General features: G+C 39.5%; 1 protein-coding gene across 1 annotated transcript in view; it reads left to right on the top strand.

The window, feature by feature from the left end:
- Positions 1 to 867: 867 nt before the first annotated feature.
- LOC126457929 (zwei Ig domain protein zig-8-like) overlaps positions 868 to 27,625 on the top strand; it is a 142,518-nt gene continuing 115,760 nt past the window's right edge. Inside the window, exon 1 of the mRNA XM_050094635.1 lies at positions 868 to 1,438. Within this exon, the coding sequence (XP_049950592.1) occupies positions 1,363 to 1,438 (76 nt within the window). The 5' untranslated portion in view covers positions 868 to 1,362. The remainder of the gene's footprint in view (positions 1,439 to 27,625) is intronic.

Below are 27,625 nucleotides of genomic sequence, written 5' to 3'. Positions count from 1 at the left end.
TAAATTCATTATCTCTTCTGTTACCCAAGGATTTCTACTTGTCCTCAACTTTTTACCTACGAGATCCTCTGCTGCCTTTACTGTTTCATCTCTCAAAGCTAACCACTCTTCTTCTACAGTATTTCTTTTCCCCGTTCTTGACAATAAATCCCACAAACTGGCATCCAGCACATCTGCAACAAAATGAATTCACGTTTGCATGCTTTCATTTTACAATCTTGCTGTTACACCGGTTATCAATGTTCCAGTATTTCACATTTCGAAAGGCTTATGTATAATTTACATTACCATATGGTCTTCCAGTGTTAATCACTTAAATATGTTACCTAGACAAACGTATTCCCGAAGTTTCATTACGCTAAAGTAATTATTTTTTTGGGGTTGTGATTTTTTCCCTCGTAGTATGTGGATGCATCTAATAGGATATACCCTTCTAGTGCAGGATAGTCCATTAGAAAATAAATATTTTTGGTGCTCTGTGCATAAGCTAACATTCATCCCAAGTTTCTATATTCTTTCTCCCTGAGTCACCCTGAATGTCTGCATCGCCTGTACATATTACTTGTCATACGCCGTGAGCTATGCACTGTAAATTTCGGTGGATACATCGACATGCACCATACTGAAACCATTTTGAGCCTTGTTCACTTTCAGGCAAGACGGAAATGCATCGGAAGCTTTACGGTAAACGGAAGCCGCAACACTTGTCTAGTGCGCGCTCTAAAAGGGCCGCCCGCCCGTCCAGCTGAAGGCTCTTGTCGCGGAGGGGGGGCGGCAGTTGCGCGCATGCGCACTGATGCCTGCGGCCCCGAGTAGAGAGATCCGGCCGGCTAGGTCCGCAGCGGTGTGTCAGTCGCCGGCGGTAAACGCTGACAGCGAGGGCGTCCCGTCTGCTGCCTCTCTGTGCCTGGCGAGGACACAAGGACACAGACTGGGACCGATGCAAGATGCTGCGTGGCAAGACGTGATTTCGCAGACCTGACAACCACGTGTTTCGATAGAGGCAGCAGGGACACCCAAAAACACTTGATTAGCATAATAATACAAGGCACAGAATACGCCTTTTTCCATGCGCTCATTAGAATGTGAATCGCTGGCACAGCGATTATCATATCATTAGAGTCAGTAAGTGAGACAAATCTGTATCACTGAAGTAAGCGAGGGACAGGAATGTGAACAGTTACACGTGAATGAATGGGAGGTCGCCTTAATGATTGTTGAAATAATGTGTTGAACGTGTGATGAATTGGGAAAGCACATGAACTCTCGGCGAGCGTTGACGAACGAAAAAATAACTTTTCGTGTACATCTTGTGGATATCCTGTCGCCACAACACAGCGGGGTGATGTGGCACAAGACGTGATGTTTCGCGGTCTGAGAGCGGAACACAGAGCGCCTCTGCAGCTCATGACGTTGCTCCTGGTCATCTCGCAGTCGGGTGAGTAGTGCAGTGCAGTCTGGAAGGGAAATTCTCTGTGCGTCTGCAGTTCTAACGCATTTTCGTAATATGTCGTCATGTCACGGAGAACCGAAATTATATCAGTGACGCATGTATTAATCTCTAAAAAAAACTAGGGACTCTGTATATTCGGCTATAATACACATTTAATGACAATAACACATCGGAAGCCTAGTGCATATTCTTGTTATCGCCGGATATAAATTCTAGGATGTAATAGTATAAGGTTGCGTAGCACACGATCTTAATTTTCATTGTTAAGTTTCTTTTCCTTGACTGCATTTTATACAAGGATAATCGGTACAATTGATCACGACTTCATCTTCAGGTATACAGCAGACAGAAAAAAAAACATTGTACTAGCGACATACAACATTTGCTGTGTATTAAAATTAACAGACAACATAGTCAAAACCGCGTTACAGTGAGAACTCGTCAAAAATAGTACAAGCACGTACTGTTGCATTAAAACTGCTGTACTGTCTGCGATGCTCCTTTTTAAGACAGAAGCACTAAAAAAATAGTCGTTCTGATATAACTTTAAAACCTGTAAAATGTATTGCTGCAGGATGTCATTTATTGTGATTGGAATCAAGGTTGCACTAAAAACTATTCTAAAAATAATGCCTTTATCGGCCTTTTGAAAACCGAAAGTTTCTGAGTTTAGCCCCATGAAAATGTAACATGACAAAATTTTAAAGTGCGCACAGCGTAAATAGAAAAAGCTCTTTTTCTTGTTCTATTATTTACCGATACGCTTAGATATGTTAGTGTTCTCAGTCTATACAAAGACTTTTTGCTTTTTACTCCACATCTACATGAAAACGGGTGATGCGCCAAATGAAACGTGTCCTCAGTTGAGGCTTATTTTTATAGAATATTTAAACCATAGAAAACCGAGAGACCGCAAGTACTTTGCCCCCAATATCTCACATTCGTTTCAGGAAACGTCTTTATTTTTGCTGTTCGTTTATCATTACAAATTAAGAAAAACGTGTAATCAGACAAATCTGTCAGTGAACAACATTCACAGCATACACAATTTTACAACTTCTAAGTTACATTTACATGAAATAAGATACATACCGGTCAGGTTTTCCTCGGATTCAATAATTCTCTTCAAAGAAATGCTCCCTCCCAAAGTCTGCTGCCATATTCCAACCGATTCTTGGCCAAATCGAAATTTTACTTCTTCTTTAATATCCTCGACCACGACGGGATGTTAAGCCGTAACTTTTGCGTTTTCTAGAAAAAGAAAATAAAATGTGACCTGCTTATCGAAATGTACATGGTCAGGTATACGTATGCTTATAATACTGTATAGTACATCGACAGAACATCAAATTACCTACATACAAGACAGAAGAAAAAGTTTTTCTCTGATTTGTAAGAAATTTTAGACTCTGATGAACGTCTGTAGCTATTTTGGCACTATTAATTAACTTCACACATGGTGTTGCTGATACAATCAACGGATTGTTACTTATAAAGGCAGGAGGAAGAAGTTCGTCTTCGGGCTAGTAAGCTTGCAGATGATGGAGAAATGGTTACCAGTACTTAGTCCTGGCATTTGCTTTTCGGTTATGTACGTAAAAAAATTGTAAAAATAACTGTGTCCGACGACTGAATGAGGAAACTTTTGAACTCATTTAGCATGGAAACCGTGTTTGCTGATGCAGACCCCAGATTTGTTGGGACTATGGGGCACGTAAATGATTCCCACCATCCCGTTCACATGAGGACCATGGTTTTACCGTTGTTTCAGTGGGGTAGATGTTACATCGCAGAACAGATGGTTAATCAACTTCATCATACCTTTGGCATATTTCAATTATCAATGCATTCATGCAAAAACAAACATCAGTACTTGTAAAATTTTTGATTAAGTATCACGGTTTCCGTATGTCTTCAGTTCACTTCCACGTGGAATTGGCTATGTGGCAGGATAAGAAACAGCAGCGCAAAGGCGTTCGTTTTGCAAGAAAAGATGTTGATTAAGCTCGATGTAACGCGGCTGTTCAGCAGTAGTCAAGTCCAGTAACGACTTTTAGCCATGTGGATCTGTGAATCAATGTTACGGAGAACGGCTGGGGTGGGAGAGGGGACTGTGTTGGGCGGCGGGTGGTAAGCGGGGCGGGGAACGGGGGAGCAACAGAATTCACCACAACACAGCTTCTAGGCGACAAGACATAGCCAGTGCTATTACCGATGGCTTTGTTTCTTGTTTGCATAAAAATGGAAACACCAATTGATTGTGACAGATGGCGACACGGAATAGAAAACACGCATCTTCCTACAAACTTTCAGTACGTGTGGCGGATTCCGATTATATTACTGCTTTAATAAGAACAAAGCAGTAAAAGACTACTTTGAGTTCCCCCACATCTACCGATTGAATAAGCGATGTCTTTCTGTTCTTCTGGGGATTATTGCATTTCATAACATGCCACACGGGAAGCTCAGTCATCAGATGAACTACTGTCGTCCTTGAAACAATGTTCTTAATTGCAGATGATATGTATAAAAAAAAATCGGTAACTGCCTGTAATTTGTGCTGTGGTCCTCACAGTTCATAAATACTCCGTCGTAACCCACTATTGGTTACGCGCGACCGAACAATGGTGCCGGCTACTCATTGCGGGACAACAGTACTTTCATTAGGATGAACGTAAAGCTAAATAAGGGCTACATCATATGAACGAATGTTCGTACTTCTTACGGGAAGTTACCTTTCTTTTTTTTTTTAACTCTTCTCTGAACGTTGATGATTCGTACCCCAATCAGTTAGCTAACCGGGTTCTTAGTGGTGGAGAAAGAGAACTGACGAAGTCACTAACTGGATTTCACTAGCATTGCAATCCGTCTGAACAATTTTAGCGAGTCTTCACGATATGCCTTAATACTGACTGGGTGTTTGTGATGTCCTTAGGTTAGTTAGGTTTAGGTAGTTCTATGTTCTAGGGGACTGATGACCATAGATGTTAAGTCCCATAGTTCTCAGAGCCATTTGATCCTTAATACTGGTACCTTTTGCGTGTGGCGCTATATAAACCTTCAATGATAAACGTCCAGCGAAATCTAAAAGCCAGCACCATACAGTTATGCCTCCCCTGCCACGTCATCTTCTGAACGCTAGCCGAGACTCAGCGTCTATATCAACACAAATATATATGTTTGGCAAATCACTAGAGGCTGTGTGACAGATCATAGCTTCCATTGTAAAAATAACTTTCTCTCAACGAGGGTTGTCATCGAGGAGTGACTCTTATTTTCTCGTGATGGTTTCAATAACATTTAAGATTTAGTCGCTCGCACCCACACGTTATTCATCCTTAGACACACACAGTGTGAATAGGTGTATTGTCTCGATTTGACAAAGAATATATGCAGCTGTGTGTTGTTCGCGTATGGAGATACGAACCAAGCTGTGTGATTGAATCCGGGTGCAGGGTAAAATATTGTGACTATGTTAGTAAAAGAATACAAGAACATATCTTCCATTTCGTTACATATTACCATTCCTCCTGGTTCCATACACCAAACGCTCATGGGAAGAAAGACTTCCTGCTCACTACTTTTATTACTGTAATGTTAGTTTCATGATCATGTAATCAATATCTGCTCATGGGAAGAAAGACTTCCTGCTCACTACTTTTATTACTGTAATGTTAGTTTCATGATCATGTAATCAATATCTAGCAAGTAGAAGAAAATTTATAAATGTCGTCCTAAAATGCGGCTTTTGGAGTTTGAAAAGAACTTCTCTCGAGATACGAATATGTCGTTTTCAAACTGCTGTCAGTTACGAGTTTTGCATTTTACTTACACTCAGGAACCTGTAAAATTAGCCTGACACCATATTGCGAACTGAGCAGTTGTTTTCTCCCTGATATTAGTACCACACAGTTGAGGAACAATCGTTTACACTGCGAAGCAGTTTTTAAATGTATTATTCATTTCACGACTCAAGCCTACTGACTTTGGCGTGAGAAAATCGAATATGACAAAGTAGTTCTATTGTCTTCCGTTCCCGACTTGTATACGGAATCGGCAGTCAAATAAAAACGATAAGGATGGAAGAAAAATAAGTGAACTATTTATTATTTCAAAATACATTTATCCTATTGTGAGACAAGAAGGTCAATGCCTTCACGTAAAAACATCTGCGGAACCGTGATTGTACCCAGTGGTGCACCTATCTCTTCGTACGAAGCAAATCGACGGCCAGGAATGTTTTTCTTCAGGAGCTGCGACATGGTTGCGAATTGAACAGTGACCTGAAAATAGAATAAATTTCCTTTGCTTCACGTCTATGGTCACAAATTTTTATGTCCTCATACAACCGGCTTCTTTCTATAATGGCCATCTTCAGATCTGTATATTAGGACATGTTTTTATAAAACAGATCTGCAGATGGTCATTATAGACCGAAATCGGTACTCTGACGACATAAAAATTTGTGACAATAGATATGAAGTAAAGGAAATCTTTCTTCAGGAATATTTGCTTGACATCGTTCAAGTAAGGGGGTGATGTAGAGTTATATGAAATACAGAAGTAAATTTTCATCAGCCAAGTTCGCTAATTACAGTTCTATTTTTGATGCCCGGTTTCAGCAAATATAAGTTGCCATCATCGGTTTGTATTCAAATACACCTCACTATCATATGTGTGTAGTCGTAACACACCATTCCAGGAAGATGAAGTAAGTGATACATGGGCATGTCAATAATAAAACAAAGTTTATGTAACATGTCAAGTGGTGAAGAAAAACATCTTTTGCGTCAAATCTTTTGCGTCACATCTTTTGCGTCACATCTTTTGAGTCAATGAAAAACACAACGACATTTTTCCCACTGGAGCTACGATTCCTTGCTGACCAGTCGTCTTGAATGTAATTTGATTTCCTAACCATTTATACCACACACATAACAAACAGCAGTATTTAGTTACATTCCTTAAAGCAGAGCGATGCCTAATGGCTCACCAGACATTGGATGTTTTTGCATTAAGCCACAGATTCGTACGCCAGCTTGAAAGTACTGTATACAGGCGACCAGCAGAGGCTTCATAGTGTACCATTATTATTTTCCCGACTAGTACATGGAATGAAGTCGTGGTATTACAAAGTTTTGGATATCCGTTAATAACGTGAAATAAATTTCGTGTGACGTCCCCCACTGCAGTTATTTTGAGCTGACCGAATAAACCCGTGAGGAATACAGCAGCACTTCTTTGATTTTGCCCTATAATTTACTTGAAACCAAGTTGGTTAAGATCCCAGGCTCAACAATGATACGGAAGATCCGGTCGATGACGATGATAATGATGACGATAGAATTATTTGGGTGCGCCACATCGAGACCTTTAGCGCGAAGCATTTGTTCGTGAATTACCGATCTTTATAGTGCTTTATATAAATGCTTCTGGCACTTTCCTCTTCCACTAGAGATTTATGCGATCGGTCCACCTTAAATTGTTCCGGAGGGAAACTGGTACGTAGTTTAAGTTCTGGCTTCCAGTAACTAGTGGCTGAACGCGTAGTAATGTGGCAGCGAATCTTTTGTCTGGACATCTGTCTCGTGAAAGAAAGCCGATCATTCTTCATTTCATCCATAATGATTCGGTCCGCTTACAGTGAATAGTGAGATAAAATTCGGAAAGGTTTTCCTGAGATCGCTATATGTCACAAAGTTTGTTGGCTACTTAAATTATTTAGTGAAGCAACATGTTTCGAAGCATAAACATGATTTTCAGGCTAAAATGGCAGTACGAAAATATTTCCCAAAAGCACACACCGGTATTACAGTTATGTTAAGAAAGTTAAGTATTCAACACATTTTGTGGCTAGTGATAGTCTCTAAAGAAACTTTCCATATTTTTGAAAGAATCACGTTGATGAACAGCCATTATAGCTCTTCAAATGAGATAAAATTTGTATTATTTCTGTGATATGCACCGAAATTTGAAAACAAAAATTTGTTAAATGTCGGCCTACAGTCTTACGATAAAGCACAAATTACTCGTCTCCGAAACAGTTTCTGAGGTACACGTCTCCTTCAGTGTAGAACATATGCTTCTGATAATGAAGTGATACCTGTTGTCCCTACAGGGCCGCGCGGGATTAGCCGAGCGGCCTGGGGCGGCGCAGTCATTGACTGTGCGGCTGGTCCCGGCGGAGGTTCGAGTCCTCCCTTGGGCTTGGGTGTGTGTGCTTGTCCTTAGGATAATTTAGGTTAATTACTGTGGAAGCTTAAGGACTGATGACCATAGCAGTTAAGTCCCATAAGATTTCACACGCATTTGAACAAATTTGTCCCTATAGGAGAGTGATACATTGTCAGCATCTATAAATTTTACGTGATAGGTCTTCCTCATACAGCCTGTATCAATTTCGAGATGCATGCGATAGCAACAAAAAGTCATATATGTCACACGTATTGTCGGGGGTAACAATGCGTTTGAGATATGACCACATCCGTCTTGCTTCATTAAAACGGAACATTTTGTCTTATTGGCTGGTTGCAGATGCAACCAATATGTTACTTAAAAAACGCTGTTTGATATACTGGTAGAAAGGCATAAACGGACTGCATTCTTTCGCAAACTGAGTTTGTAGTTTTATGATGTTTCTATCTTCACTGTTAAGACTCCTGTGAGGTAACTGAAAGGGATGCGAAGCTGCGTGGTTCTCACAAAGCAGTGGTAAGAACCATAAGTGTTGCTTCATTCAGTACTGCAACTCTTATTCAGACTTCCATTGTGTTTATAACGCTTATCACCAATGAAAATGTTTTGGGCTTAAAAAAGGCTTATTCCCACTTTCACCTGCTGAATTCAAACATCATCGTTAAAGTGACGGAGTAGCTCTTGATTTGGATATACTATGACATGACATGTTTTCCAATTCAAGACAATTTTGGGGTGTTATTGTTTCTGCAGTTGTCACGTCTGTGTAATGATAGGATACAAGGTTCTCCAGCTGTTTGTGTGTTATAAATTTGTTAGTCTTGCTCTGACCGTGAGCTTCTTATTAGTTTTGTTGTAATCAGTGCAGAATGACTGGTTTTCGAGCGTATTGGAACTGTAAAATTAGCTAAAGCAGTATTCCAGGAAAATGCGTAAAATCGATTAATATCTTATGTTACAATAGTGTTGAAATAACTTTTCCGTCACTAAAACACAATATGACGTATCTTATGAAGGTAGCGAACCAGAGCAAGTAATGGTCTTCCAATGTGTGCTGTAAGCCTTCTTCGTTGATACCAAGACAATGGAAGGAAAAATAAAATTAATGAACTGTGGCTTTTGCTGTTCTTGTGGATTGGCAGGCCTCTACAAACCATTCATCTGTTTGCTGTTGCTGCTTCACTCTACCTATAGAGACAAGACCGTAAATCGAAAACACACGTACAGTTAAATACCTGAATATTTCATCTGCTACTGTTCCACTGCCAGACAATTATTGTTTCTTACTCCAAAATAGAGGGTTTGAAGTAAAAAATGAAAATACTGTGTAAGAAAAAGAATGCAACAAGCCTTTCAGTCCCACGAGTCTGATTTTGACGAAAGCGTCGATAAACCGCAAAGACAGATTGAAGCGAGATTGTGTGATCGTTCGAGACCTTGATTTGTCGGAGAAGATAGAACATCTAGGGTCAACGCTACAGCAATAGGTTCTTCGTCAACGTATTGTCAGTGCTTCACATTAAAAATATTGTTATAAGGATCTTATTCTCCCCACCCCCTCTCTTTCCTTTAAAAACAAATCAAAGAGAACTGCCCATTTGTTTGCAGTGACGTCAAATGTTGAATTTTAATTATTTTTGAACTGATTAGATGCCATTAATAGATTCCTCCCAGCCAAGTTCGAAAATACCTTTGATAATTATACACCTTCAGTAATTACAGAACAAGTCACCAGCGAAGGTAGCCGAGAGCGCTAATGCGCTGCTTCACTGACTGGGGTAGGCGCGCCGGTCCCGGATTGAATCCGCCGGCGGATTAACGACGAGAGCCGGTATGCTGGCCAGCCTGGATGTGGTTTTTAAGCGGTTTTCCACATCCCATTAGGTGAATACTGGGCTGGTCCCCACGTCCCTCCTCAGTTACACAACTCACAGGCATTTGAAAACGTTCGCACTGTTTCATGACTTACACTAGACGCAGACAGCTGGAGTAAACTACTTCCGTCCTGGGAGGTTTGGGGTGGCGTCAGGAAGAGCATCCAGCCACAGTCTGCAACTAACACTGCCAAATTCGCAATAACACGGCCGACCCCGCCTTGGAGCTTGACAAAGGCCCCAAGAACGAAAAGTAATTATAAAACAACTACGGAAAATGTCGCCACAAAAATGCAATTGAAAACTGCCTAATGCCAAACGTCCTTCTTCTGTTTGTGTGGACCATGCACTTCACAGGATGAAGACATGCCAAAACGTCTACTCGACTCAAATGTGGTGAACATACACACAGAGGTGACAAGTCATGGGATACCTCCTAAATATAGAGTCGGATCTCCTTTTGCCCGGCATAGTGCGGGAGCTCGACGTGGCGTGGACTCGATAAGATGTTGGAAGTCCCAAGCAGAAAGTCTGAGCCATGCTGCCTCTTTAGCCGTGCACAACTACGCAAGTGTTGCTGGTGCAGGATCTTGTGCACCAACTGAGCTCTGGATTATATCCCATAGATGATCGAAGGGATTCATGTCGTGTGATTGGGTGGCCAGATCATTCATTCGCATTGTCCGGAATATTTTGACATGGCGCATTGTCATCCATACGAATTCCGTCGTCGTTTGGAGACATGAAGTCCATGGATGAAAATGGTCTCCAAGTAGCTGAACATACAGATTTCAAGTCAATGATTGAGTCAATTGGACCAGAGGACCCAGTCCATTCCATGGAAATGCAGAACACATCTTCCACAATGCCTCGGGTGGATGGCTTCGTGAGGTCTGCATCAAACTCGAACGCTACCGTCAGCTCACTGCAGGCGATGTCGCGCTATTGGCAAAGCCACTCCCGTTGGTTGTCTACTTGCATATCCCAATAACGTCAGATGTCACTGTACTGTCCTAACGGATATGATCGTCGTAAGCTCCACACTGATTTCTGCGGTTATTTCACGCAGTATCGTTTGTTTGTTGGCACTGACAACTCTACGCAGACTCCACTGCTCTCGGTCGTTAACTGAAGGCCATCAGCCACTGCGTTGTCCGTGGTGAGAGGTAATTCCGGAAATCTGATAATCTCGGCACACTCTTGATACTGTGCGTCTCGGATTACGGGGTTTCCATAAAGCTTTCCGGAATGAAATGACCCATGTGTCAAGCTCGAACTAGAATTCCACGTTCAGAGTTTGTTAATACCCGTCGGAAACCTCTTCAGAGTAGTCATTTGAGTACAGACGACAGCACCGCCAATGCGTTGTCAATACCTTGTGTATGTAATAATTCTTCCATCCTTACATATGTATATCGCTATCCCACGGCTTTTGTCAACTCAGCATACTATTAATACATTGTTCCCCAGTTTCACTGCTTGGAATTAGGAAATATGATTACAAATGCTATATTTGTATCATCTCAATCTGCTCTAGCAGTTTTCTTGATTATGCCTTTTCTGATATTATTTTTTGTGTTGTTATTAGTTTCAGCAACTTTCAGACATTGATTCATGTTATGTCTTCTATTGGTTACGAAATTTTCCAAATTTTGCAGTTCTAGGCAATACAGTAAAATCAGGTTCTTGCGCAATAAAAACTTATGCACGTTCTACATTTCAGTTTTTCACCCGTACATTGATACAGACAGAAACAGTAGTAGATAATGGTGTATGTTACAGTATATGAAGGTATGCTGCAAATTGAATCTGGACTCGCATTTGGGAGGACGACGGTTCAGATGCCCGTCAGGTTCGGAGTGACTTCGTTAAATGTCACCAGGGAGATACCGGAATGGTTCCTTTGACAAGAGCGCGGCCTATCTCCGTCCCCCATCCTCTCATATTCCGGGCTTCTGCTCCCTCTCTAACGACCTCGTTGTCGACTTCCACTTGGAATCGTCATTGTGTGTATCGGTCCGTAGTACAGAAAGACGGAATAACACATTAAAACTGGAATAAAATGTAATTTTCACCCTGTATCATTATTCGTAAACACTTTCATCTGGTAAACAGCCTCCTCTGCACAGCTCCTGGGCGGCTTGGTAACAGGTTCCCGTAAAATGACCTACTCTGTGGACGTAGGCATGTCATTAACGAGCGTACTTCTTCGACCTTCACTGCAGATAAGAGTATAGGTATTGTGTAAATGGCCTGCAAGGCATGATTCATCGGTTGTTTTTCTCTTCCTTGTTCGATTTAATACCTTTAACGACTTTTGTGAACTGAAAGAAAGTTTATAGTATACGTTCCCAGGTGAATGACGTCTATATAACAAACATTTTAACTGTAGGCAAAGAATTGACGCCCCTTCTTGTTTTCCTTGAACGTGACGACAACCAAAAAATTCAGTTACATTGCACTTATCGGTGATTTCCTAGGCACTAATGTGATCACGAGAACTATGTCCTCAAGTGTACCAATTTCTGCATTCGTATGGTTCTTTGTTTTTTCGAGAACTGTATGAGTGGAGTCGGCTTCCACGTGAGTGTATGTTCAAGGAATTTCTGACTAATAACTTCCAACTTACTACTACAGTGTTTTCCTCGTGAAATACACAGACAAGCCAAGCGATGTCCCACGAAGGAATTATTCGAATGGGACGAAAATCGGTAGATGTTATGTACCTTTACAGACAGACATATGATTGCAAGTTCAGAAAAAAATGGATAATTTATTCAACATAAGGAGCTTTACAAATTGGGCAGGTCAACAACGCGTTGGTTCACTTCCATTACTTATGCACACAGTTATTCCGCTTAGCATTGTTTGATAGAATTGTTGGATATCCTCTTGCAGGATATCGTGCCAGTCTCTGTCCAATTGGAGCGTTAGATCGTCAAGATCCCGAGTTCGTTGGAGGGCACTGTCCATAACGTTTCAAAGCTTTCCGAACGAGCTCTGATTTTCCTTATTTTAACATGGTGATAATTTGTCTTTATGAAGCTCGGTGTCAAATATTTTCGCAATCGGAGCAGGAAGTTGATGACTGGAATTTCGTGACAAGATTCCATCGCAACGAAAAACGCCTTTGTTGTAAATCCATCCACCCCAAATCCTGCATCAATTCAATGACACTCTCTCCCCTATTCAGCGATAATACAAAACGTGCTACCCTTCTTTGAACTTTTTGATGTATTCCGTCAATCCTACCTGGTAAGGATGCCACACCGCGCAGCAGTGTTCTGAAAGAGGACGGACAAACGTAGTGTCTCCTTAGTAGGTCCGTCACATTTTCTAAGTTTATTAAACGCAGTCTTTGGTTAGCCTTCCCCACAATATTCTCTATATATTCCTTCCAATTGAAGTTGTTCCTAACTGCAATTCCTAGGTATTTAGTTGAATTTGCGGCGTTTAGATTTGACTGATTTATCATGTAATCGAAGTTTAACGAATTTCCTTTAGCATTCATGGGAATAACCTCTCACTTTTCGTTATTTAGGGTCAATCGCCAATTTTCGCACCGTACAGATAGGTTTTCTTAATCGTTTTGCAATTTACCGCGCGGGGTTAGTCGAGCGGTCTAGGGCGCTGCACTCATGGAGTGTGCGGCTGGTCCGGGCGGAGGTTCGAGTCCTCCCTCGGGCATGGGTGCGTGTGTTTGTCCTTAGGATAATTTAGGTTAAGTAGTGTGTAAGCTTAGGGACTGATGACCTTAGCAGTTACGTCCCATCAGATTTCACACACATTTGAACATTTTTGGTTTTGCAATTTGTTTTGATATTCTGATGACTTTATTAGTCGATAAACGACAGTGTCATTCGCAAACAAACGGCTGCTCAGGTAGTCTCGCAAATGTTTTATATAAATAAGGAACAGTAAAGGGCCTGTAACACTACCTTGGGGAACGCCAGAAATCACTTCTGTTTTACTCGATGACTTTGCGTCAATTACTATGGACTCTGACATCTCTGGCAGGAAATCACGAATCCAGTCACATAACTCAGACGATATTCCATAAACACGCAATTTCACTACAAGCCGCTTGTGTGGTACAGTGTCAAAAGCCTTCCGGAAAACCAGAAATACGGAATCAATCTACACAGCTAGTTATGTTTCACAAGAGCGATGTTTTCTAAATCCAAGTTGACTGTCTGTCAATAGACAGTTTTTTTTTTCGAGGTAATTCCTAATATTCGAACACAATACATGTTTCAAAATGCTGCTGGATGTCAACGTTAATGATATTGGCCTGTAATTCAGTGGATTACTCCATCTTTCTTGAATATTGGTGTGACATGAACAACTTTCCAGTCTTTAGGCACGAATCTTTCGTCGAGCGAATGGTTGTATATGATTGTTAAGCATGGAACTATTGCATCAGCATACTCTGAAAGGAACGTAATTGGTATACAGTCAGGACCAGAAGACTTCCTTTTATTAAGTAATTTAAGTTGCGTCACTACTCTGAGGATATTTACTTTTATGTTACTCATGTTGGCAACTATTCTAGATTCGGATTCTCGAATATTTACCTCGTCTTCTTTTGTGAAGGTATTCCGGAAGGCTGTGTTTAGTAACTCCGCTTTGGCAGCACTGTCTTCGGTAGTATCTCTTTTGATACAGCGCAGAGAAGCATTGATTGTGTCTTGTAGCATACTTCAGATGCGACCAGAATTTCTTTTGATTTTCTGCCAGGTTTCGAGACAAAGTTTCGTTTTGGAAACTTATATAAGCTTCTCGCACTGAAATACGTGATAAATTTCGAACGTACGTAAAAGCCCGCCTATTTTGGGGATTTTGCCTCTGTTTAAATTTGGCATGTCTGTTTCGTAGTTTCTACAACACTGTTCTGACCCGTTTTGTGTACCAAGGAGGACCAGCTCCGTCGCTTTTAATTTATTTGGTATAAATCTGTCAATTGTTGCCGACACTATTTCTTTGAATTCAAGCCACATCTGTTCTACACTTATGTTGTTAAACTCGATGGAGTGGAGGTTGTCTCTCTCGAAGGCGTCAAGTGAATTTTTATCACATTTTTTGAATAGGTATATTTATCGTTTATTTTTGCAGGATTTGGGGTCACAATATTCAATCGCGCTTCTGCTTGCCTTGTGCTTGCCAAACCCTACCTTGGCCAGCTACGTCACCGGATATTTCTCCAACTGATAACGTTTGGAGCATTATGTTCAGGACATTACAACCAACTCCAGAGTTCGAGGATCTAAAGCGTCAGTTGGCGACAATTTGGCACGATATCTCTCAGGATACCCAATAGCTCCATCAAAACCAAGCTGGATAACTGCTTGCGTAAGAGCCTGAGGTGGACTAACGAGTTACTCACTTGGTCAATTTGTGAAGCTCTTGCTTTTGAATGAATCACCAAATTTTTCTGACACTGTATCTATTTTGTATTACGGTGTATATTCATGAAATCCTACTGGCAAATTAATATTCCAATTGTAGCAACTGCATGAGTCACTACATAAACGAACTTCAAGGGCTCCTTCACAAATGATAGTATACGCTCGTGAATATTCTTAGACTCACCGAACGGATTGACCTCAACGACTTCTTCAGATAATGGTAGTGCATTCTCGTGAATACAAGAAACTATTTCATTTCATTCCCGGCGAGCAATATTTTCATTCCACACACAACCCTGACTGGATTTGTCCTTGGTGGTAGAAGAACATAATGTTAAACTGAGAGTCCAGAGCGACAGTCGATAGAAAGCTGTCCAACTGTATAAGGGATGGGTAGGTAAAAAGTTTTGCAGGAAATAAATGCTACGCTTTTTCTCTACCTTTCTCTTTGTCGATCTTCTTCCGCTCATAGCTAGATTCTGTTAAATTTAAATAAACTTCCTTTTCCTCTTCTGTTATAGCTTTTAACATTCTTAGCCAATTACGTAACATATCTCTCATTCGTGAGAACCTGAGCCTGGTTGTTTTTGCACTAAACCACAATAATAATAATATAGATGTACAAAAGTTATCGATATTACAATTTATCGCATTACAAAACACTTGTCCTTTGTGTAGGCTCACTTGTATAACACTGTTTACAAAATTCGAGGAATGTCTAATTATGTTGAACACGTTACTCACATAAGGTGCAGTACAGAAATTAACACGTTGAATTTTCCTGTCTGGAAGAGGACTTCGTAAATATTACCGAAAAACAAATATGTATTTCTAGATTACTGACTCTTGAGATCAGTGCTGTTTGGGTTTTATACTCTCAGGAAATAAATCAGTTTATGGAGGTAATACGCCCATTCGACGAATACGTATACCGTCCAAGTCTTTATTTTCATGCCGTTTATTCTCTGCTATTAGGATACAGAAAACTGTCATGAGGCCCTTGGGAAAAGTATTGTGCGTAGAGGATTACGACTAAGTTGAGGGAGAGCTCAGGGTTTGTACACCGTAACTTGTGAGAAGGCACACTGTGATACGTCCCCTTAGAAAAATTATACAAGACTGTGCTTAAACTAGCATACAATATCTTCAGCGCAACGCAATCTGACTTTCAAAAATCCCTATAAAAGAATGGCCCTGACTAACATTAACCTAAACGTTTCACAAATCACTTACCTCACAAAATTCTTCATTTCTCGAACTACTGCAATACAGCGAGCGCCACTACTGCCAGCTAACTAAAAGATTCAAACTACGGAAGGCTCTAACTACTGATAGGCATAGTTAGCAAATGAAAGATATTAATAGAGAACAAACAATGTATTTACCTTAATAGTCATAATATATATAGCAGTTCATGTCAAATTACAAAACTCCGCCATCTCTCTCCCCACATCCACCACTGCTGGCGGCTCACCTCCAACTGCGCAACGCTACGCGCTGTTCACATCCAGCTGCTGCTGCCCAACACTAAAATGGCAGACGACAATGCAAACTAGCCACAGACTGCACACAGCACAGCCAGTGATTTTCATACATAGGTGGCGTTACCAATAAAAAAACCTAAACAGCCTACGTACATAGCCCTCATGCTTCCCACAAAAAATTTCACAAATTGTTTTGGGCAGTGGCCAATAATGATTTGAAAAAATTTTTCATAATTACAATAACAAAGATATCAATTGCACACACTTATTGATACAATGTTGGTCAAAAGCTAAAATTTTGTCACAGTCTGTAAAGACAGTCCTGATCATTCATCATAATAGTAATTACAGTTTTTTTTTCACAAAGTCACATTAGTAAAGGAAATTTCACACAGAAGTAGTGGATTTCCATGCAGTCTTGAAGAAGTAGTGTTGTCCTTCCAACGGAAAGACAGCAGAGCAAACCCACAGCAGAGTCAGTCGAAGTTTTGAAGAATATTGGTAGGTAGGTCATCACAGAGCAGACCACTGTAGTCCTGGTAGAGATTACGGTATTGGTGGCCCACTAGAGGCCCAGACCCACTGCAGTCCTTGTAGAAATAAAGGTACTGGTGAGTCAGCAAAGGTGTAGACCCACTGTAGTCCTTGTAGAGACGGCCTGCAGCCATCTGCTGCGACTTTGCAGGTGCACAATCACCATCGAAGAGTCTTGCAGAGAAGATAGCAAGTCCATAAACCACCACTTGTGTACGCACAAAGTTTTTGGAATTGTCCTTAGTACCAGCAATGCTGTTATCCAGTCCCTTGCTGAATTATTAACACACGTGTAAACACTAACAGTCCCTGCTTCTCACATATTGTCCATATACTATGACCAACAGAAACGTGTGCAGTGAAATGTAACTTAATTTGAAAAACTGGTGTCTATACGATTATAATTTTTACAACATGAAAATAAAATTACAAAGGTACAAAATACATCATTAAAGAACATAACAATACAGATAACATTTGTAGTACAGGCTTTACAAAAGAATCGAATTAACTTATCCATCAGTGTTACAGGAATTATGACATAAGTAAACACATAAAATAATGAGAATAGTTTTCGAAACATTAATTTCACACATGAACATTGAAACAGAACAGAATTGTAAACAACATTACAAAGAAAATAACGTATTATTAATGCAACTTATATTTGAGGATAACGATATTCCTCCTCATAGTGAATATAGCTTAGTACTAGAAAAATTCTACAACATAAATTGTATTAGCTAAACACATAAAGACAAGAAAAACACAAATACACAAGAGTACACACACATATAGCGGAATAATACAAAAGGAAAGGACAGGGTTTGTTTTACTGCAGTATTTTGCAAACAAAACTTCCTTTACTTCTTGGAGATCTCCCTTCATTCATCATTATTCCCAAAAGGTCCTATCTATACCTGCTTTCTGTATTCTATTCATATTTCTTTCAATATAATTATTTCTCAGTGTACAATACTCATTTTGGCCCAAATCTTTTTCATATAACTTCGCAACGCATTCTTTACCTATTCTCCATAGTCAGTTTCTTATATAGTCTACCCCTCTTAAGTTAACTTAAATCTACTGAGCTCAGATGCTAAACTAAGGGACGAGGCAATGCAGCAGCACAAAACAATTAATGCAACCAGCAATAAAAAAAATGGAAATTTGCAAAGCAAGCTACAGTAAATCTAAATTACCAAGCAATTCAACATTACAACTAATATGAGGCAATGTACAGCAAACAAGAAAAATAAATCTAGCTTAGCAGAGTAACACAAATTGAAATTCAGTAGCACTATGCCTGGCAACCAACAACAGAAAATGAAATAACTTAATCCTAAACATGACAAAGCTCAAGCAGAAAAAATAGTACACTAAAAATGGCCATGTCTAATACCTATGTCACATCTTAATACTAGAGTGATGCATCACAATTTATTCTACAAAAGGAATTACCAAGTACTTGAAAAGAAAATTATGAATGCAGTTCCTGTGAAGGTAAATGTCGTTTTGTGCTCCCTCATTTTTTTAAAAAAATTGTTATTTACTTGATCTGTAGACAGAAAATATTTATATTAGTACATCTATAAAATTTTATTTTAACCAATGCTGCAGTGCAGCTAGAAACTAGATATCAAATGAAATAAGCAACTATGTACAAAGTAAAGCATAAGAACATCATTCAGCAGTCATTAGGCATTTCATAAGGTAGTAGAAAAATCTCTCAACTAGAGAGACAGTAGTCATAATCAGGTGTATAGACATAAAAATATTTCTCTTCATTTCATTAGGCATTTCAGTAAATCACAAATTAAGAACTCTACAGTGTAATCATGTTTTCAAGTTTGAGGGTGTCGTATTTACGATGCTTTCTACAAAGGAATGTCAATAGCGAGGATAATTGCCTCCCTTTTTTTTTCTACCACATAATGGCTTTTTCTCAAGGCGGCTGGCACACCTGGCCGCTCACAACGAATTACGTCACGGTCACTTACCTTTCTTGCCGAAATATTTACGTCAGCAGTTTTCGCTACAGTGACAGTCTCATATAAAAATTTCACAGGTCGAAAATTTGCGTTGCAAATGTGTAGAAACAAAATCCTGTAAATATAACAGTGTCCAAAAAATTTTCGTCGGCATTGTGGTACATTCAAGCATTTACACATTTCATAACTCTTAAAGTACGATTCTTGGTTTCCAACATCCTTTTTCACAAGTCAGAGTCCCTAACCACTACCCATTATTCCTTGCTTTATTACACATATACATATTCGTAGACACTAATTCAATATTTCATCATAATAAATATGTAGCATAATCAAATAACTCACATAGCATCTGATTATTGATCATAACCATACCGCAACAGCATAATACACATAGTTATCGTAATAATACCATAACACCTCAGCCAAACCTCAAAAATGTCGTAGCTTTCTGCAATTATTTCAAAACGTAAAAAAATTCTCTGCTCATTTCAATAGTGTCATCAACCTCAAACGTACTTTAAATATCATGATCCCATACCAAACACATCATCCAAAGCTCTCATAGTATCACAATGGTTCCAAAAAAATATGAACAGTTCACAAAGTACAGACAAAATACAGTTTCATAAGTGTGAAGTTATCCAACTTGTAATTGCGTAAACATCTGTCACTGATGTAATAAAAAAATGATTGTTTCTCTGTTAAATAATCAGATAGCTGTGTAATTTATGTGTTAGAGAAATATGGTACCGATGTGTAAAGTTGTATAAGCAAATACCATATTAGCTAGGGCTCCTTGTGCTTGCCAAACACATGGTACACAAAGTAGGCGTGTACCCCCCTGAGGATTAATGTAATTATACCCTCAGGTGTTACAGATTACAGCAATGGAATGAAATGTATCACGGAAAAACTTCGTGTCATTGTACTGCAAATATCTTTAAAAATAAATATTTTAAGTACAAAATTAATCACTCAAATGCGTGTCCTGTAGCGCTAAATGTGCGTCTTGCTGTAAGATAATTCTGTGGAAGTGTCGTAATTATCGTCCTCCGAAAGCTAAGTTCTGCAGAAGTCAATGTACGTACCTCATGATAAACGAAAGTGAAATGCTTTATGTATAGATATCTTAGTTATTACGCTTATTGCCATGATGAAGAAAGTACTGTGCTGTAACATATTGTTGTGCTACAGAAAAGGCTGTCTCCTTGGTGCTATACCACAAAAGTTACTACTAAAACACGTTTTACTTTCCAGAAGAATTTAGAAAACTGTGCAGATATAAAACAGAAACACTGCAAAAGCAACATTGTAAATTGTCACTCATTAGTAGCATCGTGATAAAATCGTGTAGCTGTCACATAAAATAACCACTGTGTCATCTGGTATCTCACTGAAAGTACTTCACATCCAGAATATATTTTCAAGTAAACCAAAATGTTGCATTAAAATCTCATTAGCAGTACATGTTCTAAGTATGTAAGCCTTATAGTCGTTAAGTAATCGAGCAACTAGCAAGCAGGAATGTACACACACAATAACACTGTGTCGTCTGTTCACAATAACAATGCATTCATAATTTCTGTTTAAATAAGTTCTCTTGGTTCTTGATTGGATATTGAACTTCAAACATTGTTGCATGGTAACAGATTCTAAGTCTGACAAAGCATATTAGTAATGTGAAGCGAAAAATTTTATGGCAAAGACTAAGTTAAAAAGCAGATTATCTTTCAATAAATGGTTTTACATGTGAAATGTGGTGTAAACCTTTACTCTTCCTAGTACGCAGAGTTTCAACTTCAACGCAATTATCATGTGGTATACGTCGGATTCTGTAAGGTCCATTGTAAACTAGAAAGAATTTGTGACTCAAGTGTTTCTTATTATGTGACAATGAATGAGCTTTAATGAGAACTTTCTGACCAATATACAATTTCTTTGCAATTGCTTTACCGTGTAGTTTTCTCCTTTTGTCTGCTGCAGATTTTATATTTTTAAGAGCCAAATCAATTATGTCTTTGTGTCGAAGTTTACGTGTATTCGGGAAAGGTACAAGCTCTCTGATTCTGTTCGGTGGTTCTTCATTCTTCAGTACAAGAGTAGGTGGTAAAGCAGTGGAATCATGAGGCATTTCATTCAGCACATTTTGTAATAAGTGTAAATATCTGTCGCAATGCTGATGCTTTCTGTGACAATAAAGTCTGCAAAGCGTATTGATATCTTTCATAATCCGTTCGGAGGGGTTACAATGTGGTGAGTACAATGCAATAAAAACAGGTTTGATTTTATGGTTGCGAAGCATGCGTGACCAAACAGCAGATCTGAATTGCGGTCCGTTATCTGAAATGACTTTACTAACGTGTCCAACTTCACGTAAGAAATTTTTAACAAAGGCGTTGGATACAGACCGTCCAGTGGCTTTACGTAACGGTGTGAAAGAAACAAATTTTGAAGTAAGTTCAACAGCGACTAGAACGTACGAAAATCCATTCGATGTTCTGACAAGGGGTCCCAAGAGATCAACAGCAGCAAATTCTTTTAATTTAGAAGGAATAATAGGAAACAACGGAGCACGATCTGAGATAGTAGATGGTTTCGCCTTTTGACAAAGTTTACAAATAGACAAGACTCTTCGAATTCGCTTTTCCATATTGTTAAAATAACAAGTCGTTCGAAGAATATGATAACATTTTCGTGGGCCAAAATGTGCGTAGCTGAAATGAATGTACCAAATGAGCTTATTAACAAAATTGTCTGGAATGCAAAGTACCCATAGCTTGTCATCAACAGTGCAGCGTTTGAAGAGTATGTTGTTTCTAACCAGGTAATAATGCCGAATCTGAGTGTGTGTCTTTTCATGCCATTTACTTTTGATGTCTTTCCAAATCGGATCTTTATCTTGTTCATGAGCAATGTCCTTTAAAGATGTGGTGATGAAGTTTTCAAAGGCGACTTTCTGAATGTAAGGAATACTGAAATTTTTCTCAATGTTACCTTCTGTGTTACTTTTCTCAAGCCCAGCCGGTGCGCGTGACAGCGCGTCCGCAACAATGTTCCCCTTGCCGGGAATGTAGACTATTGTGAAGCGGAATTCTTGCAGAAACAATGCCCAACGTTTTAACCTGTCATGATTTAATTTTGAAGACATAATAAATTGCAATGCACGATGATCACTGTATACTTCTATGTGCTTACCAGAAAGAAAGAAACGGAATTTGTTAAATGCCCAAACGATAGCTAAAGCTTCTAATTCAGTAACGGAATAATTTTTTTCAGATTTTGTTAGCACTCGGCTAGCAAAAGCAATGGTTTTATGAACAGTAGTGTCATTTTCTGTGGCTTCTTGAAATAAATGGGCACCAAGACCGACTTTAGAAGAATCCGTGCTAAGGCAGAAATCTTGTGACAGATCTGGATGAGCTAGTATTGGCGCGTGAAGTAACGCTTCTTTCAAAGAATGGAATTCCAACTGTGCTTGTTCGTCCCAGTTCCAAATAGCACTTTTTCCAGTGAGAGAACAAAGTTTTGGTGTAACAAGAATTTGCATGTTCAGAAATCGACGGTAAAAATTTACGAGACCTAGAAAACTGCGGACTTGTTTTTTTGTGGATGGAACTGGAATGGCTCTGATTGCTTCTAACTTTTCAGGATCCGGCTGAATGCCTTCAGAAGAAATAATATGTCCCAAAAACCTCACCTTTGACCTACCGAATTCAGACTTTTCCAAGTTAACTGTAATTCCAGATTCTGCAAAAATACGTAACAAACTGTTGAGGATGCGATTATGTTGTGCCCATGAAGCTTCTGCTATTAGAATATCGTCCACATATAAGGTGATGTGACGTTTTAAGAACTCAGGTAATATGGAATTTAGCCTGCGAATGAATGCTGCCGACGAAATGTTCAAACCAAAAGGAAGTTTCCGAAACTGATAACAAACGCCGAAACAAAGGAAAGCTGTGTGTTCTCTACATTCTGGATGAAATTCGATCTGATAAAAGCTGGATCTGAGATCAATGGAAGACAACACTTTTACACCATTAACATTTTGAAGAAGTTCTTCCAACGTTTGCGGCCTGTCTGTTTCAGGAATAATGATAGTATTGATTTGTCTCAAATCTAAGACAAGCCTGATCGATCCATTTTTCTTTTCAACAACATGTAATGGATTGTTGTATGAGCTTACTGCAGGCTCAATAATGCCCTCATTAAGCTTAGATTGTATTTCTGTTCTAACACGGTCCCTATAATGCGCCGGAATTATGTATGGTCTAACACAAAACTTAGTATGCTCACAAACACGAAATTGGTATTGAAATCCCTTGATTGTTCCTGTTTTGTGAGTAAAAACAGTGGAATGTGCTTGTAAAATCTCAAAAAGATCCTGCCTATCAATGTCATTACGATTCTCAATTGTTTGAATTTTATTCTGAATTAACTCATTAGTTTCAAATATGTCGTCGATATCATCCCTGTCAGTACTTGCAGAGTGATTGTTAGTGTCTAGTTCCGTAGAAAATTCCGAACTGTTGTCTAACAGAAGGTAAAGCCGATTAATTTCTTCGTCATGGTTTGAGAGCCAATCTTCAAATTTCAAAGCTATTGACTTACCTTATCTCTCTAAACTTATTTCAGCATCGTGAAAGTTTAAGATTGCTTTGTATTCATTCAAAAAGTCTATTCCCAATATAATTTCCGTCGACAATAATGGAACAATAAGAAAGTTCATAGAGAAGCTGTGGATTTGACAAAAGAATTCTAAGTTGGTTTGTTGGCGTACATCTACACTTTTTCCAAAGATTGCACCTTGTAATTTAATCTTACGTAATGGAAGTGTGGGACAATCGTCCGATTTGTTGCATTTGCTAAAAGCTGTTTCACTAATTACTGAAATGGGACTGCCAGAGTCAAGAACTGCCGTAAATTTTACGTCATTGACCGTAATGTGAATCACAGGATATGCAATGTTGTTATGTTTTACGTCGTGTTCCTGGAGAAAGATGTCCCTAATGTCTTCCATTTTGACGTAATTACTAGCTACGGCAGCTGCGTCGTCAGTTTCATAAGTACGTTTTGTGGCTGCCAGCGGTGTGAGTCATTGCCTATTGTCTCTTTGTTGGCGCGCGTCGTTATTGGGATTTGGGGACCTAACTTCTACAAATTCACCGTGACGAGACGGTCCTGCCCTGTTTAAATCCCGCCAGTTCAGATGCAATTCAGGTCTGTCGTTACGATCACATCGTCTGTCGTCATGTCGGTAGTTCCTGTAGTTTCTTTCTTGTCGGTTAAGTGGTGGAGAATTTCTCCCTGAATCGTAACTGCGCACTGGACCGTTGCGTCTAAAGTTATTCTGTCTCCCTTGATAATAATTATTTTGGTTCCCAAATTGTCTGTTTCTCCGATTGTCTCTGTGATAGTCACTACCGCGGAGAGGTGATCTTTCCCTGTAATTATTACTACTCTGCCAACGGTTGTCATACGGGTGCTGTCTGTTTTGGTCACGATTTACGTTGTAAGAATAGCCTTGTCGTGTCCATTTATTATTTCTGTCATCGCGGAATTGTGACAGATGTGACCTGTAATTGTTGTACTCCTGTTTTCGCGTTCCGCGATTGTCAGTGTCAATTTCCAGTTCTTGTAACAGTCCCTGAAAAGCTTCAATGTCGTCTTTGCAACGTCCTGCTAAAATAATATGTCGTAAATGTTCAGGCAATTTGAGTAAGCAAATGCGGATGAGTTCTGAGGGGCTATATGGGTTTGAAAGATACTGATTCTTATGCAACATGTCTTCAAAATATTTGACAAGACTGGAAAATTCAGATTGTTCAAAGTGTTTCATCATCATGATGCTATGTTTTACTTGGTATTCTGTAGCTTGAGACCAATATGCTGAGAGGAAGGCATGATAAAATTCTCCTTCACTGTGGCAATCGTGAATGACCGATCGCATTCTTACAGCTGGTTCTTTCTCTAAATAGCCACACATAAATTCTAATCTGTGTTCTAATGACCAGTTGGGAGGAAAACAATGAGAGAATTGATGGAGCCATGCTTGTGGATGAATGTCGTTGCCAAAATTCTTAAATGTCTTGAATTTACGTGTAGTAATGAACAGCTTATAGTCAAAATCATCATGTCGGCGAGTCGCATATCGGTCATTGTTACGTCGTGTCGGCGGTTCCATCTCAAAATTCGGTGCACATTGCCAATTTCTTTCGTAATTTCCGAAATGCCCTGTGTTATTATTTTGTGGCTTTTCCGTATTTCTAAGTTCCTCTTCCCGTGTTGGAGCGCGAGTGTCCTCTGAAATACGTAATTCTTGTATTACCTGTGTCAGCTGATCTTGTACTTCCCGGATTTCTCTTTGGTGTTGCGTAGTAATTTGATTCAGATTTTGTTTCAGTTTCCTAATTTGTTCGTACTCTTCTGTGTCATTAAGGACTACCGGTTTTGTGTCATTCAGATTATCATCTACCTTCGTAGATAAGTTAGTGAATTGATCCGAAAGTTCGGCTACTTTCTCCGATAGTGTACTTATTTCCTCAGTGTGTTTTTCTGAACCAAGTTTCAGAGTGTCCATTTGTGTTGATATCGTATCTACTGTGTCCTTTAAGTCTTCTTGAGTTTTTGCAAGTTGCGTAACGAATCGGTAGATGCAACTGAGTCAATTTTAGCTTGAAAAGTCTCATGATTTTCATGAACAATAGTTTGCAGTTCTTTTATGGCTGCTTCGTGATTCTGTAATGCATTTTCATGACGCGAAAAAATAGGTTGGAAATGCTCACAAATTTGTGTTTTTACGTCTTACAGACTTTTTGACATTTCGATTCGATGTTATGTAACTCAGTAGTTAAATCTTCACGTGTTTGTTCAAGCGTGGTGTCTAACTTTTTAAGATTTTGTTCCATTGTGTCTAACTTTTGAAGCTTTTGCTGTGTTTGTCTCTGATTTTGTTCCATTGTGTCTAACTTTTGAAGATTTTGTTCCATTCTGTCTAACTTTTGTAGCTTTTGCTGTGTTTGACTCTGATTTTGTTTCATTTGTTGCATAAATTGCAATAATAATGTATTAGTGTCTGGAATCTGTTCCTCTATGCTTTTCGGCAGTGCATTTGCACCGGCAACATTCACATTTTGACAAGCAGAAAATTTGTCTTGACTTATTTGAGAAAACGGTGAGGACCCAAAACCTGAATCTTCAGTATTTGCAAGATTGTGTCCTGTCATTTCGTATTCCTGAGGCGAGCTGTTGCCGACCGATCGAACGATAATGCTTCCCTGTTCACTACTTGTTTCACTGTCTACACCATTATTTGCCGCCCGCTCCATTTCCCTATGCACAATTACCAAATTACTACTTTGAACATTAGTTAATTCATTATTCTGCGGCGCTAACACACTGCTTTCGTCTTCACTGTCATTTCTCAGTTTACTTTGGAGCCTAGTATTACGTTTTTCACACGCCATTTTTGTCACAATATTTCACACGATAACACAGAAAAGCACAATTTGAAGAGCAAAAATAAGAGAATACATTAACATAGCACTGAAAATAATATGTAGTTAATTGCAAGCGCAGCTGCGAAATACTTAGTGCAAATCTACATGCATGCCACAACTGTTTTACTGTACAACAATGAAAAACTGCAACTACAAAGGAGATTTTCTCTACAATTACGCGCTAGCAATAAACAAAAGCTACACTAATTACACGAACTACAAGAAAAAATCAGAAGATTCCAGTGAGGTATCCTCGGCTAAGGGTCGACATATGAAACGTCCCCTTAGAAAAATTATACAAGACTGTTCTTAAACTGGCATACAATATTTTTAGCGCAACGCAATCTGACTTTCAAAAATCCCTATACAAGAATGCCCCTGACTAACATTAACCCATACGTTTCACAAATCACTTACCTCACAAAATTCTTCATTACTCGAAGTACTGCAATACAGCGAGCGCCACTACTGCCAGCTAAATAAAAGATTCAAACTACGGAAGGCACTAACTACTGATAGGCATAGTTAGCAAATGAAAGATATTAATAGAGAACAAACAATGTATTTACCTTAATAGTCATAATGTATATAGCAGTTCATGACAAATCACTAAACTCCGCTATCTCTCTCCCCACATCCACCACTGCTGGCGGCTCACCTCCAACTGCGCAACGCTACGCGCTGTGCACATCCAGCTGCCGCTGCCCAACACTAAAATGGCAGACAACAATGCAAACTAGCCACAGACTGCACACAGCACAGCCAGTAATTTTCATACGTAGGTGGCGTTACCAGTAAAAAAACCTAAACAGCCTACTTACAACTGGCCCGCAGCTCGTGGTCGTGCGGTAGCGCTCTCGCTTCCCACGCCCGGGTTCCCGGGTTCGATTCCCGGCGGGGTCAGGGATTTTCTCTGCCTCGTGATGGCTGGGTGTTGTGTGATGTCCTTAGGTTAGTTAGGTTTAAGTAGTTCTAAGTTCTAGGGGACTGATGACCATAGATGTTAAGTCCCATAGTGCTCAGAGCCATTTGAACCATTTTTTTTACTTACAGCTGGCGTGATGCAAGCCCACCTCATAGTGTTCACTTCTCATACATATAACGATTCATGTACAGTTTTGAACTTTTTCAGTCAGATATTATGAAACTCTGAAATATTGAACACAATTGTCGCAGTTTTCCCGTAT

Source organism: Schistocerca serialis, chromosome 1 (assembly GCF_023864345.2).
Source record: "Schistocerca serialis cubense isolate TAMUIC-IGC-003099 chromosome 1, iqSchSeri2.2, whole genome shotgun sequence".
In the NCBI taxonomy this organism is placed as follows: Eukaryota; Metazoa; Arthropoda; class Insecta; order Orthoptera; family Acrididae; genus Schistocerca; species Schistocerca serialis.
Note: the sequence above shows the minus strand (reverse complement) of the source record. Positions and strands in the feature narration are given on the sequence as shown.